At 35.1% G+C, this 19,196-nt stretch overlaps 1 protein-coding gene across 1 annotated transcript in view; it reads left to right on the top strand.

Annotated features, from left to right (window-relative positions):
• The first annotated feature begins 10,788 nt into the window (after positions 1–10,788).
• LOC140142209 (uncharacterized) overlaps positions 10,789–19,196 on the top strand; it is a 79,584-nt gene continuing 71,176 nt past the window's right edge. The window contains exon 1 of the mRNA XM_072164175.1: positions 10,789–12,077. Coding sequence (XP_072020276.1) covers positions 10,789–12,077 — 1,289 coding nt within the window. The remainder of the gene's footprint in view (positions 12,078–19,196) is intronic.

The following is a 19,196-nucleotide window of genomic DNA, read 5'->3' as shown; positions in this document are numbered from 1 at the left end:
CTGTCTATAAAAATGAACAAAAATTACACACAGGATTACTTCAATACTAATACTCTACTCTAAACGCATGTCAGTAACCAAGCAGTTGTCCAACTGACACAACAGCAAAATGCACTGACATGGAAAACCTTCCTGGACCACATTCACAGCCCAACAGATTTCTTTTGGTGGGTTCCAATTATTCGCCTGTGAATGTGGTCACGGAAGCTGTTCCGTGTCAGTGCATTTTACTGTTGTGTCAGTTGGACAACTGCTTGGTTACTGACATGTGTTTAAAGTAGAGTATTGAAGTAATCCTGTGTGTAATTTTTGTTAATTTTTATGGAGAGGATTTTAAGATATGACCTTGTGAAAAATTATAAGTTTCTTTTTGAGGCCAGTTTATATACTTCCACAATGGGTTTCGCTTTGCTCGTACATTAAAAACAAAATGGGTATTATTACTTAGAAAAGTAAAAGCGACTCGCTACTTCCAAGTGTTGGATACACTATACACGCGTCCTTGCCCTACTGTGATTGCTATTGTTTTCTTGTATATATTTAAAGGAACTTTGAAAAGAATTTAAATGTAAATTGGTTCCCTTGTGGTAATTTTTGTGTGTTAATTACGACACCCAATGTTTAACAATGGAGGTAATCTAAAACTTCATCACGAGAATTCACGACTAGAATAACTTACTAATTTTAGATAATTTTCTAGATCTTTCTATCTATCTATATATCTTAATAGTTCTTCGTGAATTAGAGGTATTTGGTGAACGTTAAATTGTGTGTGGATACTGAAACGAACAATCACTAACTTGCGCGTTGCACAGAAAATAAATTGAAGTAATTTCTGTTTAATTTTGTTTCTGACCTTTATTTACACAGTATGCAACTCTGTTTCAAATAGCGGTGTTACGGAAATTATCAAAGAGTAAATCTGTAATCTGTATGCGAGTGACGTGACATTACTTAGCATAGTGAAAGCGACTCGCCTCCGCTTTTCCGAGGGTTGGATACATTACAATAAGCCAAAGAATTAAGATACCAGTTATGTTCACACCCTGTATATCGTAAACAAACACATATATGTCATTGGAAGCAGCACCCTATAGCTGCATATTCTAGCTTTAAAAGGGCATTTCGTTATCCACAGCCTCATCCCCCACTTTTCTCAAAAAAGTTGAGATTTTTATATCACTGGAATACTCTGGCTACATAATGTTTATGTACAAAATATTTCTTGCAGATTAATTCGTTTAGCAAAGATATCGCGAAATTTGAATTTCGTTCTGGTGCACCAGAACAAAATTACAACGTATTGTCTATGGAGCAGTGTAATACACATAATCATGCATAAATCGCCAACGCAAAATCGGAATCAACTAAAATTTTGGGAATATGTTTTTTTCGTGGATATGTACTGAAAAATGTCATAAAAAGAGGATGCTAGGATCACGATATACTCCTTTAAGACCTCATCCGTTGATATAGGTCACGAAATAGAGACACGACCAGGGGCGGATTTAGGGGGGCGCAGCCGCGCGCGCCAACTCTATTTTTTGACTAGCAAAGGGCGCCGGTAACTTAAAAATACAAAAATTGTAAGAAATTTTAAAAAAGGAACAAATTCGGCCATGAACAGCATACAATGGGCCAAAACCGTTGAGTTTTCGAGGGGGTAACCCTCTTTAACACATTTTTTTCGTTGTCGACCAAAAGGAGCCCCCTTTATCAAAAATTCCTGGATTCGACCCTGACGACGATCCAAAACCCCAAGGAAGATGCCAATTTAAAAGTTGCAGTTTGCTCCATTTCATGCCCTATTGATTAGTACACAGAGCGTTCGCGAACAAGACAACTAGTGCCGTGCTTCCATTGGTACATGGTTGGTACGTTAAAACCAGTGTCGTGCTTTCATTTATTAGAACACAAAAGTGCAACTTTTTATTTCGTTTCTACATAAAGTTTTAGATCACCATTTCTTTAATTCTCAACCAATATCAACAAAATAAGGTCTAAAATCAGAGATAAACTGGTGCCTTAATTCTTTGGCTTACTGTATACATGCGTCATTGCCCTCCCGTGATTACTGTTAAATGTAAATTGATTCTCTTGTGGTATATGTTTTTTGTGTTAATTACGACACCCAATGTTTAACAATGGAGGTAATCTGATACTTCGTCACGAGAATTCTCGCTGCTCTCGAATAACTTACAGGATGATAATTTACTAGATCTTTCGCTAAAATGAATCAGATGTATATTGTTAATATTAAATTGAAAAGAAAGAGATGACTCCAAGTGTATTGTGTGTGAATATTGAAAAGACTAGTAGTTGACTTGCGCGTTGCAAAAAAAATGGGTATATTACTTTATTACTTTATGTACCAAGTACAATAAATGATTGTGTCTACGCAAAATTAATTGCGAAAAGTTACTGGGTGGAGATTTTTAAGTAAACTGGCTTCAACAAGAAACTTATAATTTTTCACAAGGTCATATCTTAAATTCCTGTCTATAAAAATGAACAAAAATTACACACAGGATTACTTCAATACTAATACTCTACTCTAAACGCATGTCAGTAACCAAGCAGTTGTCCAACTGACACAACAGCAAAATGCACTGACATGGAAAACCTTCCTGGACCACATTCACAGCCCAACAGATTTCTTTTGGTGGGTTCCAATTATTCGCCTGTGAATGTGGTCACGGAAGCTGTTCCGTGTCAGTGCATTTTACTGTTGTATCAGTTGGACAACTGCTTGGTTACTGACATGTGTTTAAAGTAGAGTATTGAAGTAATCCTGTGTGTAATTTTGTTAATTTTATGGAGAGGATTTTAAGATATGACCTTGTGAAAATTATAAGTTTCTTTTTGAGGCCAGTTTATATACTTCCACAATGGGTTTCGCTTTGCTCGTACATTAAAAACAAAATGGGTATTATTACTTAGAAAAGTAAAAGCGACTCGCTACTTCCAAGTGTTGGATACACTATACACGCGTCCTTGCCCTACTGTGATTGCTATTGTTTTCTTGTATATATTTAAAGGAACTTTGAAAAGAATTTAAATGTAAATTGGTTCCCTTGTGGTAATTTTTGTGTGTTAATTACGACACCCAATGTTTAACAATGGAGGTAATCTAAAACTTCATCACGAGAATTCACGACTAGAATAACTTACTAATTTTAGATAATTTTCTAGATCTTTCTATCTATCTATATATCTTAATAGTTCTTCGTGAATTAGAGGTATTTGGTGAACGTTAAATTGTGTGTGGATACTCAAACGAACAATCACTAACTTGCGCGTTGCACAGAAAATAAATTGAAGTAATTTCTGTTTAATTTTGTTTCTGACCTTTATTTACACAGTATGCAACTCTGTTTCAAATAGCGGTGTTACGGAAATTATCAAAGAGTAAATCTGTAATCTGTATGCGAGTGACGTGAAAAATTATTAAAATATTCCTTTTCTTATAATAACATACTTCTCATTTCACATTTAAGCGATCTAATAACATATCATGCAAAAGTAAAGTTGAGTCGAAACAAATTACCAAAATTAACCCCCTATAAACAAAAAGCACACCTTTACGCCCAAACACTTCATCCATGATTTTCATTTCGCTCTTATAAAATTATTTCAAGATATTTTGACTATTTACTTGCTAGTTAGTTTGAAATAGTTTTTATGGTCACTAAAAATATAAGATATTTTAGAGTGCCGCTTCTTTGATTCGACAAAATAATCAAGCACTATTGGCTCTGCCTTTGGCGTATTTTATTCTCTACTACAACACGCAAGAACCGCGAAGACTTCATACAACCTTTGTTCCACCACTTGTTAAGGGGGTACTACACCCCTCGATAAATTTGTGTCTATTTTTGCATTTTTCTCAAAAACTAATAACACACTGGTAACAAAAGTTGTGTATATTATAGGGGCAAGGAATCCAGTTACTACAATGGAATTTCAGTGATCCAAGACAAGCGGTTCGTTATTTATTATAAAAATGAGGTACCGCTAGGATGTACCTCATTTCCTATCATATATACTGAACCGCTTGTCTTGAGTCACTGAAATTTCAGTGTAATAATTGGATTCCTTGCCCCAATAATATACATAACTTTTGTTACCAGTGTGTTATTATTTTTTGAGAAAAATGCAAATATAGTCACAAATTTACCACAGGGGTGTAGTACCCCCTTAACATAAGTTTCACAGAGTTTCCTCTTATAACTATAAACTTCTGCCAAACCATTTACTCTACAGGCCTTATATCTAATTTTTAGCCATTCTAAAACAACCGTAACCTTTTATGGTATATTACAGCATTTCTAAAAATAGCTCATGACCTCAACACAAACCAATCAGAATCATTCACCCGTTACATGACTATCGTAATCAATTTTGTGTATGTTGTTGCAAAAAATACAAGGGAAAAACAATCCTCTTTCACATTAAAATATTTTTGATAAAATTCCGAAGAGAAAATTTTTAAAAAGGGACTTTTTTGACCTACATCCAACTTCGAAAATTGTCAAAAATCGCAAAGTTACTCCAAAAGAAGCTCGGATTTAGCGTTATGCCAAATTTCGTAGCCGTGGTTTAAAAACCAAAGGTATCGTTGCTATTTACATGTATTTCAGGTGTGCTAAAAATGACTCAATTTACTTTAATTTTAAACTTGATTTTCTCCGTTTCTTTCTTTTTAATGTACTGGTGTTCAAATTGTTGTAACTTTGAAACCAAATGTTTTATTGACATGGGGTTTTCACTAATGTGGCGCTTTGAAAATGCTCAAAATGGAATGATGTAAGAATCCCCAAAATTAACCTGGGCCTACTTCAGACTGATTTGGTTTGATCGCATCACATATATTTAACGTTGAGCATCAGCAATGTCAAATGAGCATATGTGCAGATCTATATTCCAAACAGTTTTTTTGTTTATTTTAATCAAACTAGGTTTCTATCAAAGTACTCTCCTGTTTTTCTCTACCTAAAAACTTCTTCATTATGTCCCGTCAATTTAAGAATTTCTCAGTATAGCTGCAACAGAACGCTCCAAAAGGTACTTCTAGCGTTAGATTAGACAGGTAAGTCGTGTGATGCGATGAATTCCTAGCGCATTTATTTATTATGTCAACAGTTTTATGTAACAAAATGATGTAAATGAATAAAATTATTTTCAGTACTTCCTGTTTACCTTTACCAGACTTATCAATGTTATTTTATGTAACATTAATCTTTAATACTATTTCGGCAAAGTATATAAGAACTATTCTTGAATTTCAGATTCCCTGACGGGTAAATAATTAAAAAAAACCGTTTCCAGACTTGTCCCATGATTTACATAGTTTCATTAATGCAAAACATCTCGTATGTCACTTTAGAAAAACAAATTAACGTATCTGCCCTCCATTGTAACAAAACTGTATCTGCCCTGTTAATTTCAAGCAGATACAACCCTTTTATTTTGAAGAAGACTGATTCAAACACACCTACCTCCTAAGTCAAAACGCAGTATATACCATGTTATATATTTACAGATAGAGTGCTTTTACATTGGGGGACAGTTACGCAGTATTCAGTTGATTTCTATTATGCATTATAGTATGATTGACAGGTGAATGAATTACTCCGGGCTGACATTCCCCACAGGCGCAATTGTGCAATTTCCATTCATGCACAGGTAAAATGTGATGCGATCAAGCAAAATCAGTCGGAACTCGGCAATAATAAATTTTCAGTTTCCTATAGGATTGTAAAAAGTATTTATAAAGCTGGATTTTGCAGAAAATCCCATTGAAATTGAACAACCAGTTCCAAAGATATGAGCAATTAAAGAGTTTCCAAAACAATAGGAAACAAAAGGAAAAATTTCATTTGTTTGGCTATATCTCAAAATCAATATTTCCGAGTTCCGACTGATTTGGCTTGATCGCATCACATATAACGATGTAGTGACTGAATATGTTCTAACATACAAGTAAGGTTATGCAATAAGGAATTGTTACGTAATAATTGAGCTATCCCGAGAAATGTGGGGCACTGGTGAGGATCGTAAGGTAGGATTACATTTATTTATTTATAAAAATAGACCAGAAAGCCTGGATAAACCCAATAGAGCAAACAGTAAATTAAAGAGATGCCCATTACATTAAAACAAAAACAAAAACAAACAAAAAAAAGGTGACACCAAGGCAAACAAGGACAAGGACAGGTGGAATTAAGTAAATAAAAGTAGACTAGCCGTGCACTGTGATAGGGTGTATAGTATTTTGTAATCTCAACCCATGGATTGGATGGCAAAAACATCAGCATGTAATATGTGTGAATGTTCTCGGTTATCCAGCAGTTTTAAACAGAGTTTTGGAAATAAGTCTGATACTGAAACTTACTTTTTGAAACTCTGCTACGTTGGGTCTGGAGCCACCAGACTTTATCAGGCAAATAGAATCTGCTGGACTGGTCACGCTATCACGTGACCAGTCCAGCCAGTCAGTTGCCTGATGAAGTCTGGTGGTTCCAAGGGCAACGTAACAAAAATAAGTTCCCGTAGGGCCTATTAGATTTATTTCCAAACAAAGAATAGGGCTATTTACAAATTCTATACATTAAGTAGAAGCTTATTATCCTCTTCATTAAAAACGGTTTAAAAGATATTTGACTGGCACTAGCAAAATGAGAAACTTGTAGCACCAACTTGAGGTACATATGAATACAACATTTATGCACATTTTGCACAGAATTTACCGACTTTACGAGCCCCATAATTCCCCCCCCCCCATGATATGGAGACATTATAGGGCTTGTAGTTCGTAATATATGGTGTGTGGGTGGGTGAAGTATTATGTACTTAAATAGGGCACAACTCAAGCATTCCAGGGAACAGAAGGCTTTCCCTTTGTTGCGCTTAACTGCTAAACAAGTGCCCGAAAGCTTACATGCATGTAATTGTTAGAATGAGATCATCTACTAAGGTCGTTTGAATGGCTAAATGTTCGATACGGTACACTCTACAGGGAGTACATTGTAAAGGGTGCTATCCAAAGGATAAGTAAAACTACAGAATACCGACGCATTATATTATCTATTAATATTTAATAACTGGATTTGACACTATATTGGGCTGACACAGGATCTCTCTTGTCAAAAGCTGTCCTCAAATTCGATGCTGGCAACCTCCTTCAAAACTAATTTTAAAATAAATACTGTAGAAAAAAAATTCATAGTGCATTTATTTTAATGTAAGTGTCTAAAAACGCTTATTTTAGTAATAATTGTATTTGAATTTGCTGCTAGTGTTTGAATTTTTAACACATTTAACCGATCGGTCTTTTTTTAAATTTACTTCAATTTGGAAATGTAGTATTGATTGATGGATTTTAGAAAAATAAATTATGTAAAATGGGAATAAGTGGTTCCTGGTTTTTTGTATGACTTAATGAACTGGGTGATTGTCAAGGCTCCACATATATGGCAATAAAATAAATTGGTTAAAACCCTTGTATTTTCAATGTTGAAATGTATTTCATATTCTTAAGTAGCCACATTATTCTGCCGAGGACTATAAGGAATTGGTAAACAATTGCTAAAAGAAACAAATATATGGCGCAAAGTGCTATTTTAAAGGAGATATATTGATGTACTTCAAAAAAATAATTAAAAATAGGAGCATTGATGAAAATCGCGTCATTTCGCATCCTTAAGTGTAAGTTTTCAACCAAGTATATAGATATGTAAATTCACTCACATTTCTTATGTGTACATTAATTATGAAGTAATTATTAGATTATACCAAAAAGAGAGCACTTGCTGTTGTTAATGTTGCATTCGTATTTTTCTTGGGTTTGGGAGATGCATAATACAATCGGAATATGATTTAAATCCGATTGTGTTCACATTCGACTGTTGGTGGTCCAAATATGGATATAATATATTTTAAAGCGTATCATAGGGTGGGAGATGATTTCTGTTGAGGCTTACCTTCAACACAAAGTGTTAAAGTACTTTTGGGACATACTGTATATTGATTAATGCAGTTTCGTCCACACCCTGAATTGATTCTCTTGCGAATTGGTTTTATGGATTCAAGCAAAACCTCGCCCCCTTTATTAAAAATAATAAACAAATTAATTGAAACAATGAGTCAATGTAGAAAGCATTATTGTGTGGAATTGCCCTAAGTACAATAAAATGACTGAAACGTCTACGTCTACACAAAATCGATTGCAAAAAGCTACTGGTAGCAATTTGCTAAGTACTGCCGCAAATGGACACCGATTTGCTTGTACATTATAAGTGATAGAATATCTAATGTTACAGATTGACGGCGACTTTGTTCCGCCTCATCCGAGTGGTATATTTTCAAGTAACATTAAAAAATAATGACACATCATTATCGATTTCTAGAACTCATATTTTATAACAGAGTCACATGGATCAATTTCCAAAAGTTGTTTAAATCTAATATTAAATATTTATTATTTCATGTTTCCATCAATGACCAACATTCAGTAATTGTCCATTATTCAATGTTCATTGCAATGTTTCCCTCGTATTATGTTAAGTGAATATATATTATTTTTGATTGATATTTTGTAGAAGTGCTGGACGAATAAAATAAAGCTGTTTCACAAAATTGGAACAATCAAACTACTTTTAAGAAAGTCAATAACTTCTAATATCCATATTTCCAGTGCAATTTCTATTGTGATAAAAACCATTTCGTAATTTTCGTAATTTGCTCCTGTAAAAGGGGCTACGACCGTTCCCCGCTGAACAGCTGGTCAGATTATTTGTTTTCGTACGTTTTTGACCCTATGTACAAATTAGTATGATTTATGCCATTACCGAACATCTCATTTGATCTTTGTAGCATATTCGCCTCACTATATTTAGAGGCTATACGTATTACGAATCTCAATTAGTAAATCCACCTGATTCTATAAATACCACTTTTCGTCGCCTTCATCTTCTTCTTCTTCATCTTCTTCTTTCTTCTTTCTTCTTCTTCTTCTTCTTCTTCTTCTTCTTCTTCTTTTTTATTCTTCTTCTTCTTCTTTCTTCTTTTTCTTTCTTCTTTCTTCTTCTTCTTCTTCTTCTTCTTCTTCTTCTTCATCTTTCTTCTTTCTTCTTTCTTCTTCTTCTTCTTCTTCTTCTTTTCTTTTTTTTCTTCTTTCTTCTTTCTTCTTTCTTCTTCTTCTTCTTCTTCTTCTTCTTCGTTTTCTTTTTCTTCTTCTTCTTCTTCTTCATCATCATCTTCTTCTTCTTCTTCTTTTTGTATTCTTCTTCTTCTTTCTTCTTTCTTCTTTCTTCTTTCTTCTTCTTCTTCTTCTTCTTTCTTTCACAAAAGGAGGATGAATTTTAACTGAAATATCCCAATATTCTGTACTTTATAACGTGTTCAGTACCCAAATTATGCATAGAGGTATTAAAAGAGTTCATTCCGACGATTTTAAGATACCTCTTTATAAATTTTTGATCCACTCCAGTGATCTCTGCACCTGTTTCATACCCTATTACACAAGATTAGTACGGTATGAATGTCTACACCAATTAAGTTACATAGCTTACTAAATCGAGAACGTGACCCCCGTAACATCGGACAAATTTTCTTGAAATCTGTGTCAATAAGATTTAATGATTTTTTAATACTCAACCGTAGGGAAGAATAACATGAACAGTGCAAATATGCTATATATCAATTTATGAAGTATAGTTTATGTTTTTCCGTATCGTTGGAGAAATTGATTACTACACCTTTCTCTTAACATCTTGCTTATTATGGCGCAGAAACGTTTAGCGTGTGTGTAAAGTAATATGATTGATTAATTTCTTAACAGGTACTAGCAATGACCATGCAAGAACGTGCAGTTGTTAACCAATGGTTTAATTTGGTAACACAGAGCACACCAATTGCTTATTATATGCATGTTATCTATCACATTTAATTCGGAAGTTGAATAAATGTCACAATACAGTCAGTCTATCTGTGTGTTGTCGCAAAAACACATTTACTATTTTCCCAGAGCATCATGTCTACAATTTAATTGCAACTCCTTATTAAGTTTTAAATTCGAGCATTGAACTTTTAAACGTCCTAATAAGTTCACCTTTATTCCAGTTTAAAATAGACCTGTGGTCAGTCCAAACAATTTGTGCTTTACACTCACTTTAGAAAGGCGGTGGTTAATTTTGGTAAAGATTTACATTGTAGTACGTACAGGATTTTGCGTTAAACTTAAAGGTAATGGTTAAGTTCTGGTCGTGTCGAAGCAATGCTCACATGCTGGACATTTTTTTCCTTTTGTTTTGGCCACAATTTCCCGAATAAACGAGTCTGTTCAACGATTGCCCCATACCGGTACCTATTTGAACACTTTATGTGGAAAGAGACAATTATAGTGAAGTGTCAGAGGTGAATTATAAATAAAATACTGGAATAACTTACGAATTTTGCGAATTTTCATCCCTTCTCATTGGACTTCATCTGGCAACTGCAAAGATGCTCCGGTATTTATCGTAATCGGAGACTGGTCACGTGTCAATCGGCAAGTAATATTGACAATCGATGAATCCCAGGCGTGCGACAGTTGGAATCTCAGGCCCCTCGTTTGTTGAGGGATGGCTTCTCCACTCGTTCCCAAATCGCTTCTCGTACTCCCCGCTCAAACCACCTCTCCTCACGATCTAGAATGATAACATCCTCCGTATCAATTTGGTGACCGGAAGTTTTGGCATAAGCGTATATAGCAGAATCCGGTTGCCAGTCAGTAGAACTGGGACGTCTATGTTGTCCAAGACGAGCTTTGAGGGATTGCTTTGTTTGGTGACATACAATCTCGCCAAACACTTGACTAAAATTCTGTCCCCCATTGTTGGTAAATCACCCCATCACATTACCAACACGCAGGATTTTGTGGACAAAATTAAAGACATTGAACTTGGTGATGATGAGATAATTACCTCTTATGACGTCACAGCACTATTCACCTGCATACCCCCTACGGAAGCGATTAAGATCACAAGACAGTGTTTAGAGGAAGACAGCAACTTGGCAAATAGGAAAACTTGGACTATCGACCATATTATTGAAGCGGAACAGCTGTGTCTTGATACAACCTATTTCTCCAACAATGGCCAGTTTTATAGACAATTATATGGTTGTTCCATGGGAAATCCCATTTCTCCAGTTATTGCCAATTTGGTTATGGAATGGTTTGAACAGCATGCACTAGAGACATACCAAGGTGTACCTCCACGACTTTGGCTACGCTACGTAGATGACACCTTTGTGATTATCAACAGACACGAACCGGACAATTTCTTCACACATATCAACAGTATTAGTGACAATATTAAATTCACTCAAGAGAAGTGCATGGACAACAAACTCGCATTCATTGATTGCCATGTCCAAATTAACAACGAACGGAAGCTCACAACAGTAGTTTACCGTAAGCCGACCCACACAGATCATTACCTGCAGTTTGGGTCGCATCACACACTCGTCCACAAACTTGGGGTCATACGCACTCTCCACTATCGCGCAGAAACAATCATAAGCGAAGAAATCAACGTTCCGCATGAGAAAGATCACATTGCTGGAGCTTTAAGGAAGTGCGGTTATCCGGACTGGGCCTTTGAGCAGGCCAAAAGAAAAATTGACGCCAAAAAAGCCCCAGTAACCCCCAATGAACAAGCCACTCGCAAAACACTGATAACTATCCCCTACTGTGCTGGTGTCTCTGAAAGAGTAAAGAACATCTATAAACTCTTATGCATCACAACCGCATTTAAGCCGGTAAACAAATTGAGCGGAAAACTAGTGCATGTTAAAGATAAGCCCCCCAGAGACAAACAGTCCAACCTTGTCTACGGTTATAAGTGTGTGGATCCGGACTGCACAGAAGCGTATGTAGGAGAGACAAAGCAATCCCTCAAAGCTCGTCTTGGACAACATAGACGTCCCAGTTCTACTGACTGGCAACTGGATTCTGCAATATACGCTCATGCCAAAACTTCCGGACACCAAATTGATACGGAGGATGTTATCATTCTAGATCGTGAGGAGAGGTGGTTTGAGCGGGGAGTACGAGAAGCGATTTGGGAACGAGTGGAGAAGCCATCCCTCAACAAACGAGGGGGCTTGAGATTCCAACTGTCGCACGCCTGGGATTCATCGATTGTCAATATTCCTTGCCGATTGACACGTGACCAGTCTCCGATTACGATCAATACCGGAGCATCTTTGCAGTTGCCAGATGAAGTCCAATAAGATCGGATGAAAATTCGCAAAATTCGTAAGTTATTCCAGTATTTTATTTATAATTCACCTCTGTTTCTACGACTGGATGAATCATAATATACATTAACATAGTGAAGTGTCATCGCTGGAGTTTGAACCCACCACCTTCCGATCACGAGACAGACGCTACCCAGTAAACACAAAACGTTTTCGACATCATTCGTGAAAGGTTAGAAAAGGTTGCCAGAAAACGTTTAAATGTCGGGTTATATGAAGGGCATATAAAGGGTATAAAACGTTTTCATAGCATTCAAAAACATTTGCTGATAACCTATTGCAAATATTCTAATATAATGTTATTTAAATGTTGACAAAATATTTGGCAAAAAATGTTGGCAAAAAATATTTTACAATAACATTTTGAAAACATTTTAAAAATATTGTTGTAGAGTGTTTTCATACAAAACGTTTTATAACGTGTCCATGACCTTTATATAACCCGACATTTAATGTTATTAAAACGTTTTATCAAAACCAAAACCCAACATATAACATGTTTAAAACGTTTTAAAAACATTGTTGTGTTTGCTGGGTATGCCTTAATGTAAGATAGCTAACAGAACATGAAAAGATTGGACCACACCCCTTTACTCCTTTACTGTTAATCATCCTCGCACTACCAATCAGGGGGGTTCATGAAGTATAGTGAATCAAGCACATTTTGGCGACATAATAAGTTTATGCTTGAAATACCCGGGAAGCGCGCGAAAATTATTGCCTTATTGAAGCTAAAATGGTGAAATTTGGTGCAAAAGTTTAACATTTTTGCTCGAATAGTGGGAAAATGTGTACTTTCTAGTACTTTCATTGTACTTTACAGGCGTCAACATTGAGGGATGATTGTTTGGACCAACCCCCCCTTATCAAAATATTGGATATCAACCCCACTCACGGATTTACGCCTATAAATAGACTCAAGTAAGCAACCACGCCACTTGGGTTTATCTTTTGAGTGGATAAAACAAAGTGCGCCGAATGCTTCAAAAATGCCTATTTCGTTTTTACTTCGGAGGGCAATTTTACTACTTATGATTAGCTTCAATGTTACGTCTATATTTGAAGAGCTTTGTTGCAAAACCCCTTACATCCACTTTTGACTTTTTGAGAAAAACAGCTTTTTTTAATTGTGCAAGTAGTACTGGTTCGATTTGATTCAATTTGGGTTTGGATAAAGTGTTGATGAATAGAAACTAAAAGAATAGGTTTGGTACAATTTTGAAGCCTTCATATTTATTTTATTATATCTTTTATATCGTGCCTTTTGTGGATGTAAGGGCTTTTGCAACAAAACAAATTTACCCCTTTTCTAGAAACCACCTTTGTAATCATATTTGTGCCCATTTGTTTACACTACTTTATGTAACTTGACTAATGCTTTCAAAATCAAAAAGAAAAATTGGAATATCTTATTTACTTTTTTAATTATGAATTTTTAATTAAATTCGGGAAAATGGCATTTTTTGAGTATTTCCGAAGCTACACCTTTTGTTAATTAAAATGATTTTTTCAAAAACAGTTCCCTTTGGTTTTAATAGGTAAAGAACATTCCATGCTACGGGTATACATCAAAATATTAAAACAAAACCATTCTATATTCATTTTATGTTCAGATTTCCGGAAATTCCCTAAGATTTCCCAATCGGGAAATATACCATATCTCCGGAAGGGAAAGTGGTATGAAGGTCAAACAACCACCAAAATGTGTATTTTTGCCTACACTATAATGTCATGTCCATAACTCAATTTCAGCCAAAAGTGGATGTAAGGGGTTTTGAAACAAAGCTCTTCATTTAGTGAATATTTTAATACATCTCTGAGTACTTGCTCATAATGGTCAATAAATCTATAAAGCATTTATATATTATATATTTTTATTTTATTATTTGAAAATAGGAATGGCTGTAAAAGATATTTATATTATTGTTCATTTTAACAATAAATGGAAAAACCCTTAAGACCATAAATACTTTTGTAATATTATGTTTCATTTTTTTATATTTAGTTTAATTTTTTGGACCCGTATTTCTTTATTTCAATGTTGGCATTTTCATATAAAGTGTTAAGAGTGCATGTCCATGAATAATATGCAATACTGATTACTGTTGTGCATTTTCCATACTATACATGACCATTTAATACAGCTACAGAAGTTTTTCCACTTCTTGCATTATCCTTACAAAAGGCAATGAAACTCGGAACTTTAAGAGTTTCAAACTACCTAGCAAAACACCCCAGCAAAACACTCGCAAACACCCGCTCCCACACCTCATACCCACGTAAATATAGCTTTAATATTCAATTTATTATGGCAAATGACGCACAAAACCGTTCACTAATAGCTTTCCAGAGACATTACAATACATTCATTGTACTTTAGTCCCAATACAGGCAAGCTTATCGTATTCAGTTACCGATTAGAATTAAACGTGAGAATAAAAATTGATGAATTATGTCAAATGGGAGGTTCGGTTATCTGATTGCAATTACATTGGAACATTAAAACTCTATTATAACCTCACAATCCTATCTGTCTTAAGTAAGAGTCACACTTACGTCGCATTCAAAGAGCTACTTTGTTTCGCCAAAGAAGTGGATCGATACTAACATAAATGCCTACATTTCTCATTGGTAATTATTTCATTGCTCATAGCGATTGAACTATGAAGTTGTTTTCCCCTATTCATTTCGACGAAACAGTGGGTAGTGATAAGTAGAAATCTCATAGTATACATAGGTCGACAGGTGCAACACGCATTCCTGACTGCATTCCAATAGCAGCACATTGTGTACATGCGTGTAAACCAGGTGTTATGAGGAATTCAGTTGTCCCTTGCTACTTACGTGTAGCAAAAGTTTTTAATGATTACTTTCCGAAATTAAGGGAGCGCTATTATAATCGTTAAGTCAGTATAATTATAAAACCGTGGTAAAGAGTATTACGGTATAAGACAAAGTGTCCGCTAATACCAGGTTAATTTTTTTTTTTGTAATATTTTTTAGATCTATATCATTGTTGGATCAAAAACGTGATAAAAACACCCATCATTGTACCCCTTTATCCAAACGTATCATTCTAGCCCAGCATTCTAGTTGAGCGAATTTCTACATACATTTAAAGCAAGTACTAGTAATAACGTGCCACGTATGTATTTTTTCATATTATTTTTAGGTTTTCTACCCAATGTGACCTTGTCGAATATAAAATACATATGAAAGAAACAAAGAACTATACGAAGACATAGAAAGATTGAGACATATAAAGAAAATCAAAAAATAGCATAAAAATGATGAGAAAGAATGTGACAGAGAACCATAAAATTGGAAAAGTAGATGAAACCGCGGGAATTTATTTACTAGCTTATGCAACATCGTGCCAGATCATATTTCTAAATCATATAGTGCCTTGACAGAAATGAGGACTTAACCACTTGACTTTCCCGCCTCCAGATGTAAATCCAAACGTTCTTTGTGTGATTTTCATTCTAAAATTGAAACATACATGCATGTGATAAGAAAATAGAAACATGTAAATTTTCATACATACATGCATGAAAAAAATGTTGGTTTTAACTTAAAGTTGCAAATTACTGTGTGAAAATATTTGTGCAGGGTTTCTTTAATATACAAAGAAGTTATTATTTTGATATCTTAATATGATTTCCTTCGCTAAGAAACGTGTGTGTAATATCAATTTTTAATCAGTTTATGTCCCGTGTAAAGAGTGTACCCGTTCTACATCTTAAGGATGTGACCAGACCGACAGCTAGTGCTGTGTTGATATTCCATTGTCATTGAATTCGTATCCCATCAAGTTGCCACCGCAGGGAATTGAACCAGGGACTTGATGTACTTGAGGCGAGTAACCTGACCATAAGGTCACGATCTCGTAACCAGAATCATAAATTGATTTGCTGGTGAACTACAAAGAAGTGTTGGTTTCATCATCTTCTGCCCCGCTAGGTTGTGAATACAAATTGACATGGCATTGAGACTATCATTGCTATGGATTAAGATGGGATCGATCCGATTTTAAATTAGGTGGTCATATTTATATTTGTTGGATTGGACACTAAAGGTGGTTATCACTTTTTACCACGTGTTTGTTCAAACCATCTAAAAGAAACATCTATCTCAGGCGTTAATTTTTATTAGGGTAATGTGCAAAATACGAACTTTCATCTGATACCCAAATCTCAGTTTTGATGCGATAAATTTGAGGTGTAGGTAGAGTGGAAAATCTAGAACTATTACCCCATTATCTCACGTCAACATTTTCAACTTTTTGCGGCAATTTCGCGCAAAACTTATGCAATTGAGAATTTGATCTAAATTTGCTGCAATCCAGATCGACTTATTTTCATTGCAATGTGTCATTTACAAACCCTTTAGTGCCTTAAGGCAAGCTACTCTTTCATAATAATATGAAATGAGAGTTCAACACGTAAACTACAAAACGTGGCGCAAATAAATACACGTCTATACGATTTGTATAGCATTTCTTTCAGTTGACCGATGTTGTGAGCTTTTGAATCCTGACCTATATGTGTTCAATACGTATTTCTTTATTGGTTTTTTTTTATAACCACATAAAATTTAATTTAACAACACTGTTTTTACTTATTTCTTTTAGAAACATACATCCGAAAAAAGCTTACAGAACCAAATAAGAACTATGGCCAAAACTTCCATTTTGTGGTATTTTTGTGCCCGAATTAAACATGATCAAATACTTTTAACAGTATAAAACCATGTGGTCAAAATATCAAACCTTTTGCAGGGTCAGTTTATTTAACCCTATTCGTGGTTAAATCAACTACGGCCGGGGACATTTTCTGTTGCTTGGCATCATGTTAAATTGACCCTAAAGGGTCATATTTAAATGACCCCAACTATAATCATTTTTCAATCCCCGTTCCGGAGTCATTTTCGAATCGGATCCCCCGAATATACTCATTTTAACCAAGTTAAGGGTCATTTTCTAATAATTGTGACCCCTGAATAATAGTGTTATTTTTTAACTGACTATATTATGGGTCAAATCATTTTTGACCCTAAATATAGTCGGTTTTAACCACAATTTGGGTCAAAATTTTCACTAGATCACCGGGGTCAAACTTGACCCTTCTTTAGTACATTTGGTACATAGTTGACTTGGAAAGCGGGTGGGGTCAAATTTTGACCCCGTAGTCTTTTGTGTGTAAAACTGATACTTTTTTCAATTTAAAAATCGATCGTTTTAGGTATAAGAATTTTACGTCAATGTCTCATTTTATTTTCATTCCGTTCCACGGATTCACATTATTTGGAGTACTAAGCACTAAACAAGCTTGAGGCGTCTATTGTTAATGTTGACTCTATGTTCCCTGCGAAAATAACACGATGCAATTATGAAGATGGAAAGAACCTATTTTGGTATGAAATGTAGTCTTTCAAAATCCACCAATGCTATTGTGTGGTACACGTTTTATTAATGGTTTTATAAGAAAGACTGAAAAGGCTGACAAGTACAATGACATGAATGTTATTAATGTTTAGATAAGTAATATAGTTTTGCAACTCCTTCGCTTCAACGATACACGTTCACGTATCCAAATAAGTTGATCAGAAAAAAACCAAAGGCAAATAAACACAATTTAAGACCAAAACTCTGGAACTCTGTACCATTTAATATAGCCAGTGTCTCTCGACTCATCGCATCCCACAATAATCTTGCATTGTTTTGTTTGTTGTGTTCTTTTTTGTTCTTTTATTTCATTCATATTTTTATTTTCCATCTTTGCTTCGTGGTCTTAATGAAATAGCGCATAATAAATACTCTGTATATGTGTGTGTACCGTATGTCAACAAGACGACATAGGCCATACATAGTCCGTCAAGAAGGACCACGCTGTTGTTAGTACGATAATCAATCCGCGCCGTCAGCTACATCTGGATTATCGTGCTAACAATAGCGTGGTCCTTGCAGTTGAGCACTTTATAATGACGTCACACGTTAAGTACCATGTCCATGTATAAAGAAATAATGTTGTCGTATAACGGTTTTTACACTGATGGCAGATATTCAATATCGCATAAAGCTGCAATATCATCTAAAAATACATTACCTAGGTGACATGAACATAGATAAATATATCGATTTGATGTATCAAGGTTGTGTTTTCCTTTCGGTTTCTCTCTCTCCCTCTCTCTATCCCCTCACTATTCTCTCACTTTCAATAGCTTGTCACGTTGAAATTGATCTCAAATTAAAGAAAATTGAATGGCTTTAACATTGACCATCACCGACCAATAGGATCAATTGTTAGTATCATAGCCTCATTTGAACGAGTCACATCACTGGCCAAAGAGGAATTCGCCTCCTCGGTAAATCCCATAAGCCTTTTAGGCTAGGACTGGTGTATTTTGCAATGTCAAAGAGGGCCAGTCATGCTCCCCTATGCACTGCACAAGTGCTACACGAAGTATAGCTAAATGCTTCTCGTCAAGGTCGTCACTTGAAGATAGCAAATGCGCAACTATTGTATTACTTGACAGAAAGATGAAAGATGCACTACGAGTCAATTTAACGAGTCAAGACCAATTAAATTAGGTATTCAAGTAGGATATGGATAATAGTCATTGAACGTGTTATGTATATTGCTCTTGTAATTACAGACACGAGAGATAATAGCTTTAAAAAGACTTTAATAGGTTTCTGGGTCCCAGCGTTGAACAGGATTTAACATGTCCCTTATGTTTAAAAACATTGTTTTTGAATATAATGAAAACTTTTTATTCCCTTTATATACCCTTTATAGATCCCGATATTTAAACGATTTCTGGCAACCTTGTCTAACCTTTTTTGCGAATAATGTCAGAAACGTTTGTGTTTGATGGGATATAATAAATTT

The sequence above is a fragment of the Amphiura filiformis genome, chromosome 20, assembly GCF_039555335.1.
Source record: "Amphiura filiformis chromosome 20, Afil_fr2py, whole genome shotgun sequence".
Taxonomy (NCBI): Eukaryota; Metazoa; Echinodermata; class Ophiuroidea; order Amphilepidida; family Amphiuridae; genus Amphiura; species Amphiura filiformis.
Note: the sequence above shows the minus strand (reverse complement) of the source record. Positions and strands in the feature narration are given on the sequence as shown.